The sequence below is a fragment of the Myzus persicae genome, unplaced genomic scaffold (genome assembly GCF_001856785.1).
Source record: "Myzus persicae strain clone G006 unplaced genomic scaffold, MPER_G0061.0, whole genome shotgun sequence".
Lineage (NCBI taxonomy): Eukaryota > Metazoa > Arthropoda > Insecta > Hemiptera > Aphididae > Myzus > Myzus persicae.
Window position 1 is genome coordinate 227946 of NW_019102455.1, and position 21868 is coordinate 249813.

The 21868-nt window shown below is 30.6% G+C and overlaps 1 protein-coding gene across 1 annotated transcript in view; it reads left to right on the forward strand.

The window, feature by feature from the left end:
- LOC111032181 overlaps positions 1-21868 on the forward strand; it is a 53717-nt gene that overhangs the window by 27101 nt on the left and 4748 nt on the right. Inside the window, exon 2 of the mRNA XM_022312421.1 lies at positions 1147-1209. Within this exon, the coding sequence (XP_022168113.1) occupies positions 1147-1209 (63 nt within the window). The remainder of the gene's footprint in view (positions 1-1146; positions 1210-21868) is intronic.

The window sequence follows — 21868 nt, forward strand, 5'->3', positions numbered from 1 at the left end:
AAATATACCTAATTTTCTCGTGACGTTAATCACCGCTTCTTAGCGTGCAGGGCTTTAAAGTTTATTTGCTCAGATCGAAATACACGGACTCGTAGGTCAAATGCAATGCACGGGGTGCAATAATAATATGCAGAACTGCAGTCAACAGATGAGATAACTAATAATGTCATTATATCGTTACTATAATAATATACTATTGTTATTATTATAATCGAGACACGCAAATACCTGTAGTCTGTACCTATGCACCTGCACCGCCCGCCAACGCAGCTCGACAACAATAATACTTAAAATAGTACGAGCAATTATCGTTGAATTCGAAAACCGCGAGCTTAAGATAAAATACGGAACATGGCCGCACTCTTCTGGTCGGGTTAAAACTGGCACTTATTTTGTGGTTGCTGTATCCAAAAGCAGTACAATTTTAAGTTAAAAATGCTAATGCCTACTTGAAAACGTATGTATTATTATTTTTAAATGTAAAATAAATTATTTATTACAATTATGTGTCTTGAGTACAAGACATTTTTGTCAGCATTACTCGTCACAGTAATTACATTAGAATTCGCTATACATCTTTTTTACATTTGACAATGACATCTTCATCTTACTTGTGAATACAAGTCATTTTTTCATTTCGAGTGGTATGAATAACACAATTATTTAAAACTAAAAGTAATGCTCCTCTCAAAACTCGGTAAAAGTTCTAGACCTTTGGCATCTTCTGGTCTGTGTAATAAAAACAGTGGCGGTATTTTGCTACTTACGCAATTAGAATAATTAGACGAAAAAACGTGCGGTTTTTAGATGCACCAAATATAACTACCGTTATTGTACCGTCGTTCGCAAATCGATTTGAATAATAAATATGTTTGCAGAAAAAAAATATTTAAAATAATATATTTTTACTGTATAATAATCGTTGTTTTCATTATAAAAATACTTCCGTTTCACAGTCTCTTCCGACTAGTGCTTGTGTTATATTGTCGTATAAAGTGATCGGATGTCGGTCGATTCGACGGCCGCCGTCGTCGTAATTCGCGTATACATGCTATTATTAAATTGTTTTGTTTGTTTCATATAGTAGAGCCACTTGTTAGTTGCCGACGATCCGTTTACATTTCCATTTTACTTTTGTTTTTGCAGGACAAACTGTTGAACAAACTAGACGAGAAAGAACAAGACGAAGCAAAAACGCCGGAAGAAGAGGTGGGTTCCAGACTTATTTGCTCTAATAATAATAATATTATGTACACCCAAACCCTATCATAATCATTAAACATATACATACAAGGTGATTCATTTAACGCCAGACACTCTTATTCTTAATGGAAACATTAACGTTTTTGATAATGTTTTTTTGAGCGTAATCTTAAGTCCTTATTCAATGAAGAACATTTTCGGAAAACAATCATGCTTATACTATTTTTGTAAATCGAAATACTCTAAACAATTTTCTACTTCTAAATAAGTAGTTAAAAAATGCATGTTATCATTAAAAAGATTACACAATTAAAAAATCATAACGATAAAAATAGTGAAACGTTTTGTTTTTTAACTACTTAAAACTGTGTAAAAATAAAATAACGTTAACTGGTTTTGAAATAGTGAGTGCCTTGTGTGATAATATATCACTCAGTATATAATCGTGTACGCATAGTAAGTACGCCGAGAAAATCTATACAGCGAAAACCCAAAGTAAATACGTTTTCCAATAAACGTTAAACGTCTGTTATTGTAGTCGACAGTCGTACGAAATATTGTAGAAAAAATAAAATACAGTCCGTGCACACATCAATATGCATCAAAATAATAACAACAGCAAACGATTATTATTATTACTCATAAGTCATAGGTGGGTAGGTAGGTAGGTAGGTACATCAATTTATTAGCGTGTTTTTTTTTTATATTTTCACAACCGCCCAAAATTCATCAATTGCTCGGTAAACTGTGTTTTCATAAACCGCACATAAAACATGTTTTTCGACTTTTATTGACATGTCCGCCAAAATTGAACATTCACATGTATACATCGAATGTATACATAATATACAATATTTATTTACCAGGATAAAAAAATATTGTGTCATCGTTTATTTTTGTTTACCCTTATTCGCCACACAAACAACGTTGAGTCATTATAATATCGAAATCGCTGTTTAGTTTTTTTATATTGTTATTATTGGGGTATTAGGTGCCCACTATTTAATTGCCAGCAAATAAATATTCGATTTGAAACATACATTTAACTATTTAAGCCCAGCTCTATTTAACAGTGCATTTCGTTCTCACAAAAAAAAAAAATGTAAAACACAGGTACTCATACATTATGTTATGCGATTGTTATTAACTTTAATTTCACTATTATTAACGACGTTAAAAATTATTGTCTGTGTAATTTCATTTTGACTTGTTTAAACACACTAACGTGTTACAAAATAAAAATACTGATCTCAAATGTACAACAAACATGAATTGTTTGTCAACAAGTAGTTTCAAAATGTTTTTAGTGCCTTTTTTTATTTATGCTTAATTATTGTTGATAAATAATTTTTTTTAAACTATCCTAAGCTAAACGAACCATAGAACAAATGGAATGTATAATTTGATCAGTCGATTTACATTTCAGAGATTCATATTTACATATTTCTCGTAAATTTCAAATCATAATTAGGTAAGAGTAGACAAAATATTGAGCTTAAAGACTAGAAACTAAAAAAAGTAATTTTGTAGTCATTCGCTGAGTAATGTATAACAGAAATAATATAAGGCAGGTACCTAATTAAAATGTTTTATAAAATATATTCCGCTATAAATGTATGGCACAATAAACTGTTAAACGAAAATAATAAGAATCAAAAAAATAAGTACATTCGATGAATCAAAATTAAGTTTGGTAGGCATACTAATTATATGTAAAAAAAACATTAATTTAATGAGCTTATAATGTAATGCGATGTAGATTTTTACGATTTTTTTCGAGAAACCGTTAGAGATCGCTGAACTCACATTTTAACGAAAGGTGAAAACTTTATAAGAGCTTTCGCACAGTGCGGACGGTTTCTCGAAAGTAGATTCCGAATATAAATTGGCTGTAATTAAATAAATAGTGGAAAAAAAAAGTTTCGGGTAATGGTAACATATTTTGTTCATATACCGTCTCTTTGTTCCGATCCTTTAGTGTTGCGCCGACACGAGGGTTTCCCTCTTGGCCCTTGTCTTGTTCGCATTGAACGAACGAAATCACGAACTTCCTACGATAGTGAACAGTTCAGTGTAACACGTTTCGCGTGATTTCGATTAAATAACGTAATATACCTTATTTAGCTATGAATATTTATATATTATTTTGTCTCGTGCGTATATATCTCTGAACAATAATTATTATTCTGAGAACATCGTCCAATATCTATAATACACAACCAATTAAAACTATAAACAAATTAATTTGTTCGATCCGTGTATAAATACCAGCAAGAATTTGATCGATTCTGATAATACTAGACGTCGTTTTTAGTTCAATCACAAAATATATTGATAAAAACAATTAATTTACCCAAGGCTATAGTACCTATAGGTACGGTAGACAAGTGATTTTCATTAAAGTTTAAAAAAAAAATACAATACGAAGATACGTAGTACATATGGTATATTATAAACTTATATTCCGTAATAAAAACAAACAAAAAATAATTTAACTGTCAAATGTCAATAGCTATAATAATATTTTATATTATATTTTGTTCATAGTTTTTTTGATCATTTTTTTTTTTTTTTGATAAACGTGGATGGTGGCCCAGCGACTATAGGCTGCACTTCATACTGAAATATTCATGATTATTGATTACTTAATGAAAATAAGACATGAATCATGACTTATTTTTATATTCACCGTATGCGTTGCGTTATCTGTGATTCATTCGGTATAGTTAAATGAAATAGAATATTTATATGATAATGTACGAAGTAAAAATGTAAAACGAGAGGCTATAGTAGCTGTTGTAATTTTTATTTGGCCTGGTTAGTTTGGTAAGGTCCATTTAGTTGGCTGTAGTTGAAAATATTAAGATATTATTACTGTTAAGATATGTAGATAACTATAATAGGTAAAGCTGGTTTAATTATATGTTAAGAAAAAAAAATGTCTTAGGTTTATTTAAATTTTATCCGACACCGACATAATAATAAAGACAATGAAAAAAACCTCGTAACTTAAGATTATTAACCACACAGAATCTTATATTTTAAGGTAAATTACATAAAAAATACACGCAGACTGTTGAATATTTTAAAATTTAAATTCAGTTAGCTACAGGTTGTAATTTCTAGTCATTCATTTAAAAGTCAACAAATAATTGGTGATTATTTAACTATTTTTTAAATTCCGACTTCATTCTGACGAAACATTTTTTTAATGTTTTTTTCGCATGTATCCGTCCTTTTCTTAATAAAGAAATCATTTTTACTCACGTGATAAGCAGTAATTTGAGATTGGAACCGTATTTTTGGCTTGTCATTTTTTTTTTCAAACAAGTAACCAAATAACTCATCAAGATACTAGCTCGAGTGCTCGACCTCGACGTAATATAGTCTGACAACTTCCAGCACGAGATAATATTGATTATTCCCCAAGGCATATCTATTAGTTTTGGTTCTACACAATTTTAAAATAAAGAAAACAACAATGATTCTACCTATGTATACTACATAACACAAGTTACAAAGAAAAATGTCTTTTGCCATTAGACATATATACAGGGTGGTTCTTTTCATAGTAAACAATCATCATAGTTTTTTTTAAACATAATTTTACATAGGTAAATAATTAAATACAAAATTTTTGAAAAAATATGTTTTTATACTTTTTACTATTTTGTATGGTTTTTACTTTTTTTGAATCACGATGTTAACATGCATAATTATTGATTTCAATATTTATGTACGAAAATCGTATTTTTCAAAGTAGTTAATTAGTAGGTAAGTATTTACAGTTTGGATGAACGGAGTGGAGTGGCATAATGTTGGTACCCAGAACTTATTAGCTACTTATAGTACAGCAACATAGGTACCTACCTATACTACCTACGTAAACTCACTCGCTTGAAATACGATGTTTGAACGTATAATTTCTAAAATGTTGGTTCAAAACACGAATTTCAAAAAGAAATAACCACAAAAAGAGTAAAATACATATGATATGATTTCCAAAAATATGTGATTTTATATGATGACTTCAAATTATGTAAAAAAACGTATTTCAAAAACCTGGTTAATTTTTGAAATGAAAAGTGCTTGTTGCTAAAACGATCACCCAGTATAGACAAACATAATATTAATATACAACTGAGTATTGAGGATCCCTGTAGGGGACGATTTAAAATTCCACACACGGAGCCTTTTACATGAAGTAGTTGTTGGATGGAATCTTCTATGAGCTGTATGGCATATGTATGTATATTATTATAACCATCATACGTTGTAGTACTTACATTAAGTCTCTAATGTATTGATATTCTTATGCACATATAGGTACATATAGTATACCTTATATACCTGGTATGTAATATCAGCTGTACTATATTAATTATATAAATCATTACATAATACCTATGATTTCCCAAGTTTGGAATCTCTCACTCGACAACTGAAATTTAAGACGATTAGGTGATTACGAGCAAACAGATTGTCGTACATTGTACCTATTATTATTATTTATTTATCGATGTACATTTAGGAAAATAAAATATATCATATACCTACCTACGTAGTTAAGTAATTATTAAATAGACACTAGTATCTACAATACATTTTACTAGTTTTTCAAATAACAGTAAATACGTAGCCACTCTATTTACTTGCTCAATATTCAGAGCAGTATAGAAACCATTAAGTAGACGCTCATCCAAATTACAGAGCAAATTTTGTATTATTATATTACATGGGTAGGTTAGGTACATTATGATACGAACGTGTATTACTTAAGGTGTTGAATAAATATTAAAAGTGTATGTTTTTTTGGATTATTCGGATTTTGTAAAATTATCATAATATTAAACGTGAAAGTATACGAAAATAAAATACTGTCTACTGACATTACCTATTACATTACTCGCTAATGTTTTATTAACAAAAATTACTGTTGATATATATTTAACATGAACTCCTGGTTCACGTCTGATGGCAGCTATTGTCACGAGCTCATGAAATTAAATACTATGCACAAACTTTTCATTAATTTGTATACGTAATTCGAATTTAGGTTCAATGAATTTGTGCGAGTACCTCCAACAATGTAATATTGTAATAACTGACTATTTGGATTTAATTATTAATATGATTATCTTGTAATAATATTACGGTAAAATTCATAAACCGAGAGTCCCCCAAACGCGTAGGTACCTATTTGAAAACGTTTACGACGAAGAAACTACAAATTATTATTGTACATTATAATATAATAATATTATGCCATACATATTGTGTACACCGTGTATAAAATTATGCAGGCATACTGACAAACCATCAACTGAAGCAGGCTGTAGTCTGTATATTTAAAAAAAAAAGCCGATTGATATTGTAAATTACACGACAAATAGTAGTTATAACATTTTTATATATTTTGTATTACAAAAATACATACCAACGTATGTATCGATAGTACCTACCCATTTAGGTGAGGGAGTGCAGGTGTCCTTGCTTGCCATAAATTTGCAATGCAGGTTATGATTGGGTATTATCATCGATTAAATATAAATTTAGTGTACTTATCAATGGTATTACCTATACTACCTATTCGTAAAGGTATGTGCGAGTATAAAATATCAGTGTAGAATGCAGAATCTATTTTATCCTCCAATCGTGAAATATACAAATAATATCATTAAATAATCAGTCATTGTTAGGAATATTTGATTATGCTACATAATAGATTATGTACTCGGCGTAAAATTTTAATGGAGGTACTGACAAACCATCAGCAGCAGCTGTAGTCAGTAAATGTCTTGAAAGTTGATCGATATTATAGACAGTAGTTATGGGATCAAATTTTCATTTATTTATGTATTTCGGAAACACATACCCATCGAGTGCATTCAGGTGTGTGGGCGTGTAGGTGTTCTTGCATACCATTAATTAGGTACACAATATCACGGTGTACCTGTGAACTTTCTGCTTGTTTGCAGGCGATGTGCGAAAATGAAATATCAGCGTAGCAGAAAAATATAATGTAGAATTTATTTTATCCTCCAATCATAAAATATAAAAATAATATCGTTACACGACATTATTATAATATTATACTATGTTATACGCATAACATTGTGTTTAGTACTTGTTAGTGCAGTATACAATTATGGAGATACTGACGAACCATCATAAGCTGCGGCACTGTTATTGTATATAGTCTGTGAATTTCTTCAAAGTCCATTTACAAATTACACGATAAATAGCGGGTTATAGATACACATTTTCATCTATTTATGCGTTACGGAAATACATACCAATCGAGTGCATTCAGGTGTGTGGGCGTGTACAGGTGTTCTTGAATACCACAAATTACAATATAGGTACGTACCTACAATAACTACCTATATTATGCAGGCCATGTATGAATATAAAATAGCAGTGTAGCGGAAAAATAGAACGCAGAGCTTATTTTATTCTCCACTCATAAATACATTCATGTATAATGTATACGGTCGGAAAAGTCGTTTGAATGAAAAAAAAAAAAAAAATGACTCTCAAGTGTTTCGGGGTCGTTGATCCGCGGGGATCTTTGCGTTACGTGACCGGCCCGATCCTGGAGATTTTCCGGCTCTGCGGCGTGGACGATTTTGCGATTCAACATTCATTTTCATTAAATATTATAATATTCCACAGTATAAACAAACAATATCATATTGCGACCAGCACTGCGCCGTATTCGAGTGCAACACTACAGTAACGTAAATTTTTTATAAAATTTTCACATAGCACTAATGGAATAAGCGAGCACCTAACACTTAGCATAATAAAATATGCGCAAGGGGTTCGCATAGGTATGTGTAGTCCATCGCGAGCATGCGTGATGGACGAAATGTCATCGTTTTTGAGATTTTAAAGAGATATGAGTGTAGGTAATGTAGGTACTGTATTATAATATTATATGACAGGCATTTTATTAACACGATAACAATCCTGCCAAGCAATTTTACAAATTATATTTTTGATTAATACTACAACACAGACATAATATAGGTAGGTAATAATATAATACAGAAAAAATATATTAAAACGAACTTATGAATACACGTCATGCCTGTTGTACTGAAGGAATTTTTCCCTGATTTTTTTGGGTTGTAACAAAATGTAATGTCGCCATTTTCTTTAACACACATATATTTATTTTAAAATGCCATCATCGATTGCGAATGGAAATAATATAGCTCGTGTTATCGTTTTAAATTAGTGTGTTCTTGTCGCATCATGACATAAATCGTTGACGTGTAATATAAAAATATGTCAAACTTACCATTAAGGAAACGCATCAATATTTTCAATATTACATTAACAAAATATATACTTCATAAGATGCCTCTTTAACGTTCAAAAAATAATGTCACTGAACACATGAAGTGCGTAGTATGTGTAGGTTTTAATATATTTCCATACTCGTATATGCATGTGTTCTAATAATATTGTATTATTATATAGCACTGTTGCGCACCTGCTCGCCCGCCATTAAACCATTGTTCACGGTGTCCTGAAAGCATTATAGTTTACCTTTACACTATATGCGCTTACATTCGCATGGAAAAATCGATGACTCGGGTCACTAGGACTCCAAACCCTTAGGAAGCAATTCATGAAAAATATAACGCACTAAGTGTTTCATTATCATTTATACGCGGTGGCATTATGTGCCTACACCATAGTGTAGGCAACCTAACCTAACCTAACCTAACCATAGCCTACTTTGGAAATTGTTGCCGTAATTCGTTGTCCCTACACAAAAGAAACGCGGGGCGAATGGCCAAATGCCAAGACGTTTATTGACCAAATAATTAAATTGTGCGCTTGACATTTAACACGGTGCGGGCGGACGGTAGAAATATATATTATATACATGCGCCGCCGACGGTAAGAAATCGAATCGATATCGCGATTATTAATTTTAGCGATAAACGCTAGCGTTTTAATTGTCTATAATAACATTATCATATTATTTGCGTCGAGATAAACGAATAGTCACTGAAACGCGCAACACAAAATAACGCACCCGACGTGGCGTGCCTAATAAAAATGCGTATACGTAATACAATATACAAAGATGCAACATCATTAAACAATATACTTAACTCCAATATGACCTTTGTAATATATAATATTATGAAGCCGGAACGATGCAGAAAACAACGTGTAAGACTTAATCAATAAAGTTTCATACCGTATAGGTACCAACAGCACATATCCAATACAACTGTCTACTTACTCATATAGGTAGGTATAATAGCTGGTACTTACATGTACTATTATTATGCACGAACACAACAAAGAATGATAATGCCTTATGTGACGTGTGGTTTGAAATACACAGAATGCATCATAATATGTTTGATCGAAGTCAAATAAATTGCTGCGGTATATTTCGCGAGTATATAATATAGAACAGGTAGTATAGGTAGGTACTTACTGTAATATTTTTCTGTCAACATTTTGATTCTTTTTTTTTTACGAGCAACATGAAACGATAAAATACTGTTGAATAAATAATGATAATAATCTAATTTTCAAGAGTATTTGTGTGACTTTAACATTGCTTATAAATTGAATGTACCGATATTAGGAAATAAATGCCACGCGTCCCGAAAAACGCATAAATATTTATGGTTATTTTAGATTCTGAGCGGAGCGATGAATGTTGTACTGGTTTTACGATGATGTGTACGTATTTACTTTGTTTTTGTGTGTGTCTGAAGACACGCTTTACAGAAGAAAAATGCTGTATAACCTTCTACTCCATTCGATGCGCGGTCGTATCTGGTAACAAATTGATAGCATTTTCTAGATACACAGTATAATTTTCAAAATAGTTTGTCTCTTTTAAAATATTTGTATACATTGGAAATGTTCAATTTTTATTGTTTTTTTCATAACACATTTTAAAAAGTCGAAAAAATTATACTCAGCTAAAAAGTTTGAAAATGTGTTGCAAGGTATCCCGTACATTTTTATAACAAGAAATAGAAAAAAGAAAGTCAAACTAATATCCACGTATTTTTTCATGAGCGTTAGAATTTTGACGAACACAATCAAAATTGCGAGAAAATTTACTAATTGGGTAGTAGTTCAAAATGCAAAACTTATTTAATTTTAAAACCGAAGAAGGGGAAAAGAGATACCTAGCTCATAAGTTTCATATATTAGAATTTAAAAAAAAAAGAATTGAGCATAAAGTCACATTATTTTTTTATGGGCGTTTGAAGTTCAATTTTTGACGACATTTGATATTCAACCGTATAATAACAATTTATCTGGTCAAATGATTTTTATTATTTTGTTATTATTCAAAAAATAGTCATCGTAGAAACTTTAAGTACTCCACTATTACTTAAATTATCTTTTTATATATACACAATGACATTTTCAAAATATATAATAGACTAATGTTAAGCTATATATTTTATATTTTATAGTCATTTGAAAATTTAAAATTCTAATTTTTTTTTTGCTTTATTGTAGATGCATAAGTCATGTTGATAAAGAATGTTATGCTCGATCAAAAAATTGAAAAGCTCTCTCATGAGTTGTCCTTTTAGCAACCTAAAAATATCGAAAACACATTGATCTTTTTACTAGAAAATTAGAAAAATAAATTACTTTCACCAATATAACTAATATACTTAAGTACAATAAAATGTCCTGAGAAATTGGACCGAGAGATCGTCTCCGAATGGTTTTTCGTGTACAATAACTTATCGTTGAATTCAAATAATAATTTAACACTTATAATATTACAGCGGTGATCTACTAAATGACGAGGACTACAGAGAAGTAAACCTACTAAACTGCGGCTGAGTGACTTCCTCGGGGTTTTTTTTCAGATTTTTCGGTATTTGCAAAATTGGTAAATTGACTGATTGTCTTTGGCTATACTTTCATCAAACAAATAATAATATTTTACTTAACTTTTTTGGATGGAAAATAATTTCGCCGTCTGAATGCTGTATTATAATATGAATCATTTCTACTCGGTAGATGTTCGGGAAAACCGAAAAGTTCGGAGAAACATAACTTAATTCAAATTATTATATTATGTTTATCTTAAAACTAAATTAATGATGACTGCGTGAAACTTTGAGTTTGAATGATTTGATTTAAAACGTTGTTCGTAATAACTAATGAGGCGATTTAAATACCGAGTCGTTAACACTAAACTTACGTACAAGAAAAAAAAAAGTCTGTTGGTAATTATTATTAACGATACGATAAAATAAACAGTATAGATTTTCGACCGGTCGTGTAAACAATTGGGGTTATATAAAGGAATAAAGCCACTTTTGTCCGAGTATACAAACAATCATTTATTATACTTAATGAGCTTCGTGCACGTTGTTAAGCGAATTATCAATAATGCAAGAAACTCGTTTCCAGTTATCTATATGGCTATAATATTATACTATCCTATTTTATCGTCGAAAAACCTACAAACACACATCATATTCGCCAGGACGGAAATTCAATAATAATAATATTATGTCCATTGTTCAGTTTACATAGAAACAAGGACATCACTATTGTAGCTATAATATAATGTGATATTAAATCAATGTTTATTGATACATAAATAATTTTTTTTATAAGTTAATCAGGACGCTACTCGTGCATTTGTTGTCTCCGTCTTACACACGTACGACATATAGAACATTTTCGTTAACTAGTTTCAATAGTGTGCTGTTAGTTTTGAATTGACCTATTACCAAAGTCTTAGACGATGACATTATCTATATTATGCTAAAGCGTAGGTGGATTTTTGTATATTTTAATTTTCAAGCGAGATATGAGCATTTTTGATTTGTGTTATTTCACATAGGTACTCGTATCTCGCTTGAAAATGAAAATATCGAAAATCCGCCGACGCTTAAGCATAGATAATGTTCTTAGGTATCTAAAAGTTTGATAACACTTAAATTCACTCTAATATCAAAACTAACAGCACACTATGCAAACTAGTGAACGAAAATTTCCTATGTCGTAAGTTGGTAAGACGGAGACAACAAACGCGTGGGTAGCATCCTCTTAAAATAAAAATATACCCTTTAGTATTATAATATTATACTCATATACTGTAGATACCTACACATTTTATCTATTATCATAATAATATGATTTTAATGTATAATATAGTATCAAAAATTATTTCTTGTCGTGAAATTAGATTCATCCGATACTACATATTTATAGATTATATTGTTTTTTTTTTAATTTTAAAAAAAAAAAAAAAAAAAAAAAAAATAAAAAAAAAAAATAAATATATTAAATATTGAAGAGTAATTACCCAATACAATATATTATGTGTCTCGTGCATAACAAATATAACCACACTGCGTTCATTTGCAAACGATTTAAATGTTATTTATTTTAATGTACCATACAGGTAATGAAAACAAGGATATTCACTGCAAACTTCAGTATTATTCTAATAAGCAATTTTATTTTTATTTTGGATTCATTATATTAAAACATATTTGTTTAAAGTTTTAAAGAGTGTATTCATGTCAGATAAATATTGACATATTATATAGGTACAGATAAGTATATTAAAATGTATTACATCTAACTTTAGTGTGCATTATACATTTATACATATTATATTTACGAAATATTATACCAGCGAATAGATTTTTAGTGATTGCGTGAAACAAGAAAAATATATCGTTTTACGATATTGTGTGGTTTTTCGTATTGTTTTTATAGTTTTTTTTTGGGAGACCATTTCATATGTACCACTGGAATCACTGCATACATTTGGTAACCTACTGTAATATAACGAAATTTGGAGGTTTTTCAAATAGAAAACCTTACAGAGTAGAGTCTTGGTATAAAAAATAAAAACGATTTGGAACTGCAGTATAGCCATATAAATGTTGAATTTCTTCAAACATTTTCGATGGCCGAAAAATGAAATCTCCTAATAAATATTCTCCTCGATGTTTTATTTTCCAGCCTATATTAAGGTGCCATTCATTCCACCAGTGGTGTATTTGTAGAAAAAAATATAAACAAACATATTTTAATTATATAAATGGTTAACTAAACGGGTGTCCATATAAAAGATAAAGTTATTCCAATAGGTAGAAATTATTAAAAAAATAATCATTGATTTGAATTAACTATGAAAGTACAATATAGTAAAAAAAAAAATGTATTAGATTGATATTGTTCTATTATTTATGAATTATTATTACTCTTAAAATAATATTGAAAAAAAAAGCAAAATAAACAATTTTGTAGACATCTGGAACCGATGCAATACAAACGTCTAAAGCGTAGGTTGAAATTATTCAAACTCATATTTTATACTATTTGCAAAATGTATATATTATGTATACTTTCTACTTAAACCTAATATTATTTATTTTTTCCGTAATATCTATTACGCAAACGCAAATCCCATTTATATTTAGGATAATATTTACCATTTGGATTATTATTGTTTTTCCAATGTTTCGACTTTCAATATAAGAGAGTAGATGCATCTTAGCGCTTTGTTTATGCAGATAACTCGGATATTATAAATATAAAGGCAACTGTTTTGTTCGTCAATACAATTTAATTTTCAAAAAATCTGAAAAAATATTCGCCAGTCGTTAAACAACAATATAAAATCATATGATGCCTAAAAATGAAACTCATTATTTATAATTAAGATTCAATAACAACAATGGCGTGATGTCGAGCAGAGAACGTGTTCTTCGTTCTGAAATTCGTAGGTATACAATGTATAGACACAGAGTTTAGAGAAAATGTAATTTTTTAAAAGGTACACGTGCCGTCAGTTTTGTCGAAACTTTAATGTCGTGCAAAATCGCGTGTTTAATTTCCCGAGCAATAATTATAGTGATTACGCCCGAGTAATCTCCACGTGCCGTCACTGGTGTTACACCTGTGTATTGCGCGATGTATCGAAAAAGCCGTACTTCATTAATAATATGAACAATAATAATTATCGTTATTATTTTAAGCATGTATCAAAACTTCGTGCCTGTGCAGTGCGGGACATAATATTAATATGCGATAGGCAATATTTCGTGTTCGCTCGTCAATATTGTTATGGATTTTTCAATCGATCTGTACCTAGGTATATTATACAGCTGGTATATACCGCCGACTTCCGTTCGGCACCTGCACTGTGCACACATCGAGATTTTCGATTTATTTTTCGTTTTTCTTTCAATTGGTGTGGGTATGATACAATTTCGATTTTCAGGTAAACTAGTTTGATAACTAAGTCATATAAATTATGTAATACAATATTAATCATAAGTTGTTAATACAGCGTGAAACACTGGTTGAAACCAATATTGTTTTAACCGGTTTTGGTTTGGGTTTTCCAGAAAATTTTTTTTTAGGTTTTGGATTTTTAAACGCGCGTTTCTGCTACCGATTTCGGTTACCATCGAGTGGAATTATGAAAATATGAAAACAACAAGGTCACAATATGATTTTAAAAAAAAAAAACGATTTTCAATATGCCAAGGTGGGTTGAAAACTCGAGTACTGGGAAATCCCGTTTATTTATAGACGGGCGCCGTAACGCGTGACAGTGTTCTTCAACCGACGCAAAAAAAGTTACTGAAAAGTAAACAGTGTTTGTGTAATAATAATAATAATAATAATAATAATATGGTAAATAGACGTGTTGCTCGCCGAGCTTATTTCGAAGAAAAAAATACCGCCACGGGGGTTCGGTCGAATTTCCCGCCGGAAAACCGGGCGTGGGCGTTGCGACATTATTTCATCGTAATCTCAATATAAATATAATAATAAAATATTATAATATAAGCAGAGGACGGTACGTCCTGAACGAGAGACGGCCGTCGGCGCACTGTTCCCGGAAGTGGGCGACCGAACTGCGTCATACCGGGTAAATGGTGTGACGGCCGGCTACCGGATTTGTGGTTCATTCGAATCATGTCATTACTAATATTATGATAATCTGACCGCATGTGACGCGGCACGACAGCGACACTTTGGGTATAGACATTTAGATATTAAGACATAATATTTTATGGTTTGGTAATAATCATAATAATACTAGTATGACGTATATTGTACCGAGTGTTATGATCGAGGGCTGTGAGGAGTGTAAGGACTAAGGATTGTAAGGAGTTAAAGGCTTGCAACGACCGTACATCGTAGTTGTTTATACTTTAATACGTCTTTCTAATAATGATAGTAATAATAATATATTACAGGGGAAGGTACTCTATCGAATCTCCGGTGTAGGAAAAAAACGGAATCCAATTTTTGTTCTTCCGTTCTCGTCTCGTCGGATTTCTCACCGTTTTTCCATTTCGCATTCCTAAACTGAAATTCTTTTCAAAACCAAATCGCAACCGTTTTCCTGTTATTTGCATATAAAGTTGTGATAGCAATTTTAGAAGCCTATTGAGAAATATATTAAATTACAAGTGTAATCTGCCCGTCGAATTTTCATTCCACCATAATGATATGCAACTGCTTATCCAATTTTAGCACCTATACTAACAAAATATTGTCCACCATTTGCATACACAAATGCTTTTCGGGACGTGGAAGTAAAAGTATGAACTGCCAATATTATAAAAAAAAAATATTGGCCATCGTCCTTCCATAATAGCATGTACAGAAGGTGATTTTTTTAGGTAAACACTCCAATACGTATCGAGTCGAGTATGATGAAGCATAAATGTTTATGGAAATATTATTTTTTTTCGTAATTTGAAACAATGAGCAATATTTTAACTTTTTTTTACCATACATTTTTAATATCATACTCCAAAGCAGAATATATTTTTAAAAGTAAACACTTTTCATCTCAAAATGTATATAACATTATGACCATTTTTGGAAATATTTTGAGTTATAAGTATTTAAAATTTATATATGAGCAATATTTTGTGGAGAGCCACTTTACTAAACTTCAAACACTTAAAGCTAGAAATATTTCCAAAGACGTTCATACTTTTCGGGACACAATGAGTGTTTACTTTCAAAGTAATCACCTGTATATAATACCTATGTGTACCCATTATCCTAAATTTAAATTCCTAACAGGCATAGCGAACGGGAAAGACTTTTCGAGCCACAACTAATGTGAACATTGCTAGTTAAAAAGCCATACAACAACTAAACAAAAATATTGAATCATAATAATTGTGCTACTTAAAATTATATAATCGCCCACTGTAAATATTGATCAAACTACGTTTCGTTTTGTCTTAATAGGGTTATTCGGAATTTTGTAAGTTTGTCGATAAATCGTATTGAAATCGAAGGAAAACTTGCAGCGGATAAGATTAAAAAATATACATATTTAATATACAATATTCTAAAAAACAGTGGGCACGTTTTTACCGTTTACACTATCCGCTTGCAACTCCGCTGTTATACGCTAGATACCTCTAATGTATTTTATCGGTACATTCATAATGTATAATGTACACTAATACACTGTTTATAAATAAATTAGCTATTATGAATATAATGGGTGGGGGAGTACAAAAATATGTCATATACTTATCGCTCGCGTGCTCGTCTCGATATAATAATAATATTATGTAGCTACCTATACTAATGTATACCTACGGATTCGTTTTTTGCGTTAAGTAAATGTAAATTGAAAAAAAAAAATATTGCGATATCACGATTCACGGTTGTGTGTATAATAATGTTTTTATCTTCGAAAGAATTTGATGTTTATCCAGACATTATAATGTAAAAAAATGAAAATATCTCTAACGGCTTTAATTAAAAACACGATACAGTCGGCAGTGTACACAAATGTTAGTTCCGCCATCGCACATTTTATGGCTGGATTCCGGTACGCAAAAAACGAGTGAATATTCCCTCGGCGAATCGCTGACTCTCCTCTTCTATGACTAAAATATAAACAATGAAAAATGTTTTGGAAATTAAACTATTAAAATATAAGATCGTACATCGTGTAATTACCTGTCTCCAGTATTGTTCTGTGTTCTATTCGCAGCGTTCTCCGAATTTTTTTAATGGACGGAGGTAGAAAAATGATTGGTACATTAGCCATAGGGCTGGAGCCCTCGTGCGTCAACCTCCCCCTCCCTCCCACCACAATAAAGATAAAAAATACATTTTATCTCAATAAATATTTTTTTTTTACCATACCGCTTTTACTATTTCAATTGAAATTTATAAAATTATATAGATTGTTGGCATCAAGAACTTATTTGGGGTCGATAACTGAATAATAACTTTACCTTGGGTGATCAACACTGTTAACCTTGAGATGGTACCAAAAATTATTTGTTTTCTAATATTATATGAAACATAATGTCACATTAGTAAATTTGCTACTTATGTAAGTCATTGGGTTTCTTTTATAAATATTAAATTATATCATAATAATAGGTTTTTAGTGTCTTCGTGTATGAAAATAATTAAATAATCATTGTTAAAATTGAATGACTATACATTGATTAAATATAAAGAGTAGAATATATTAAGTAACTATGAAAAAATAATATAAAAAATTGTGTTGTATCAAGTATTAAAATATCGAATATTAGTTGAAAAATAATTAAGAGTTAAGAATAAGTATGTAATTAAATATTTCATAATAATTATTTTAGTATGTTGACGGTTCAAATTAATTCTTGGTAAAATTAAACAACTTAAACCATGGAAGTAATATTATGAAACAAGTTAAGCTTATAAAATATTTAATATAATAAGTCTAATATTTTATATTATGAACTGAAATTTTCAATAATAAACACTGTCGTCATAACGCTACAACTATAACAGACTACCTACATCAACATTTCAAATATTATAATCTATCATAGAAGATTTGTGTATCATTTAACTTATAAAAACTTAATGAGAATTTATTATTCAAGATTACAAATTACTATTTTTTAAGCTAAAATATAGTATATTACGTGCATACATAAAAAAAAAAATACTACTACAGCCGTAGTTCGTTTTCTTCCAATTAAAGCAGCTAATTATTAACCTATAGTCGATTAAAAAATTTTAAACCATTGCTGTGAGTAAATCACGTCCATGTCGAGTCGTCAGATCTGCAAATTGCCATTTATTAGCAGTACGAAATCACGTTAGGAATTTAAAATTGAATCCTTAATGTATCGCGAGAATTCCAACTATGTCAGTATTCCCATATAATTTAATTGGACGAGAAATTGTTTGCAAAACTTGATGCTTTTAGTTTCCCACTACCTTGCCTATACCTAATCTATAAACGCATATGTATATATATATATATATTTGTGTAATAAACTAAAATATACGCACCCGCATAAATTGCCTAGCTCGAGTAAAGGCGTTAAAAATGCAATGATGAAAAAATGCTGTTTCGAAACGCGTTTTACGGAGATAAGACGGCTGCAAAGGAAGCGAAACGATTTCAAATGCTTATAATAAATTAGAAATATGTTGAGTAATAATGAAACACAGCGCTTAGGTGTACTTTTAAACCTGTACGTCATAATATTGTTATATATTATAATATTTCTATAAAGAAGCGCGAACGATTAACATAAAATATTATATGCGTAAAAACATAACAATATTTTTTTTTTTATGCTCTCATCGTTTCGCTCTCACGAAACGATAAAAACAAATGGGTAATATAATATAAAAATAAATAGATATAATGCGATGGTGGGTAAGTACACTGCGAGCGTACATTCAAAATATTCGAACGGATGAATTTTACAAAACAATATATTTTTCTAAATCGAATACATATATATATCTCTGTACATATTCTGCGCACGTGCACGCCAAATATTTTAGGTTACAACGATACCGTCTGTGGGCTACATTCATTGTGTGTGTGTGTGTGTGTGTGTGTGTGTGTGTGTGTGTGTGGAAAAGTGAAAAAGGTAAAAAAAAGTCACAAAACAGTAACACTATATTATTGGGTCTGATTAAATGTATTGTATCTATACACAGTCCGTCGGAGAATACAATAATAATTACACTGACGTTATAGTGATATACAGATGGAATGGAGCGATGGACGTGAGAGTCTTGTTATTTTAATCGAATTTCAAGACACATATATATTATTACACCAAGTGCACTTAAGTGTAAACAAATAATTAACAGTAAAACATTTTATAGGTGACCCACTTTACCAATATTTAACAGTGTGCCTGCGTATCGAAAATCGTATCGAATATCGTAAATTGAAAATTAACGCTTTGTGTGCTCTAGTTATTTTATTGGAGGGAAAGGGGGAGGGGGTGGTGTGTGTGTGTGTGTGTGTGTGTGTGTGTGTGTTCTTTAATTGACGAGATCGACAGTCGATGGTAACAATATTATTATCATATTATAATTGACATCGGACTATCGGAGGTAGGTACATAAATGTTAGGTATTACCACTGACGGTACCATAATAATATAATGACCTACTGTGACCCACTGCGGTATAGTAACATAAATACACGGGTCAGGTTGTTGTTTTCAAATTTCCGCATTTGATTTAGTGTCGTGGCTGGCGAGAATCCCGAAAAACCCAGCAGTTCGGTTCATTAACGCCGTCGAACCATTAATATACAGTCAGACCGAATAACGTGCACCAAACCCACCGCAGTAAAACCACCCCATTAAACGCCACGAATTTTATTTCTGCACACCCCGAAACCCAACACTGGCAAATCCCGGATTTTCCGCAATTAGGAGGAGGGCAAAATTTAACGTCCGGTCAGCAGTTCCCGCAGCGTGCTGATGTGGGCTGCAGTGGGGTATTAAAATACAGTTTAGAAATCCGATTAGTGAGTTGGTGTGATTAGTGATAATGTTATAATGCGCTGTATTGTAAAAAAAAATAAATATACGATATTTTGTCGAACACTGAAATCGCACTCTGAATTTTTAAAAACAGATTTATTTAAGCTACATGGGTACACTCAATTTTTTACAGAGAAATCTGATATAAGACCCGACTAATAATTGAAGTGTTCAATTTAAAATCTAAATAATATTGCAGTGTGAAATTTTGTACTACCCAAAAAGCTGTGCGTTTTGATAAATTGAAAAACTGCACGTTCATAATATATTTGGAATCATGTACTTTTATTGTTTTAATTTTAAATAATTTGTCGTAATTGAGTGTAACCACATTGTTTTTAAGTCATAATCACAATATTATTGAAAATAGATTCTGTTGTAGGTTGCAGTTGTTTTTTTTTTAAACTTTTTTTATGCTACTTCCATGCACGTTATTTTGTTAATTAACTACCCAAGGCTGTTCAAGTTTAGAACGTTAATTAACGACTTTAATTAAAATAACTGAACTAAATCTATTTAAATGGTGTCCTTTTTGATTACACGACCGTCATACGCATGTTGATCACGGACAATTATGTGTTCATCTACAATAATAGTAAATATAATTTATAGACGGACTCTCGATAATTCCGTTATTTTTTGAAGTCATTTTATTCAATGGAAATTACTGCGACATAACCAATACGTAACATATAATTTTGTTCATCAATAACACTGATAATTAAATACAATTAACGTTATTGCATTATTAACATGCAGTTGCACATACCTATTGTGTAATTTTGAATACAAATGTACTGTCCTAAAATAAAATACAATTGTTTGATAAGTATAATGAGTCAGTTCCACGAAAAAATATATCAATTGTAATATGTTAATAATCATAAGTTTATATAAGCATGATGGTCAATAATTTTGTAATGTAAGCAAAATATGAGTATTATACTTTGCATTACATGATATTCGGTATATTATATTATTCGATTAATTATTCAATAAAATACATGTACCTACTAGGTACTCCATGATATTACTTTTTCAACAATGTTTTTTCGATTATGTACCAAAACCATTTTTTAAGTCCATACATTTTTTTGCCCAAGCCTTGGTAGTTAAATAGTAAAAATAAAAAATAAAAAATGATTAATTTTGAACAAATCGCCGTTCAGCTCACTGACATGAATGTGATCAGGCAGTTTACCATTTAAATTTAATATCTTTTATAGATTTATTAAACCGCCCGTTGGGTTTGTTAGAATATTGTTCTTACCTGTAATAGAAACATAAAATCAATAAAAGTTTACAAAACTCTAAATTAAAAGATAAAAAATACATTTTAATACTATTAATAGTTATCATATAATGAGTGAAATTTTAAGTCAATATTGGGAATGACGTATTGTACTCCGTAACGGCAGTATGCACCTGTTTTGCCTATACATTACGCCGTTTGAAACGTTGAATATTGTTTCAATTTTAAATTCTCAGCGGCTCGATGAATGTGTATGATTTTACCTCGTAATAGTTGGACTGTATGAATATTTTATTGAGTTTTAAATATTGTTTACATAATGAATATCTAACCGCTTCTTGGTTCAGAATCCCAGTACCAATAGGTATATTAATACAATAATGACGACCAAAGGCGATCAAGTTAGTGAAAACAATTAACTTGAGTTAGTTTAATTAAGTCAAAGTTAAGTCATAAGTTGAATATGAAGACAAATATTGACTTGACGTCATGACTTATTTCGTACAGTTTTTGGGTTGTACAATTTTCGAATATTTTCCAAAGATTAACCAAATATTTAAGATTAAACACAAAGCCACCG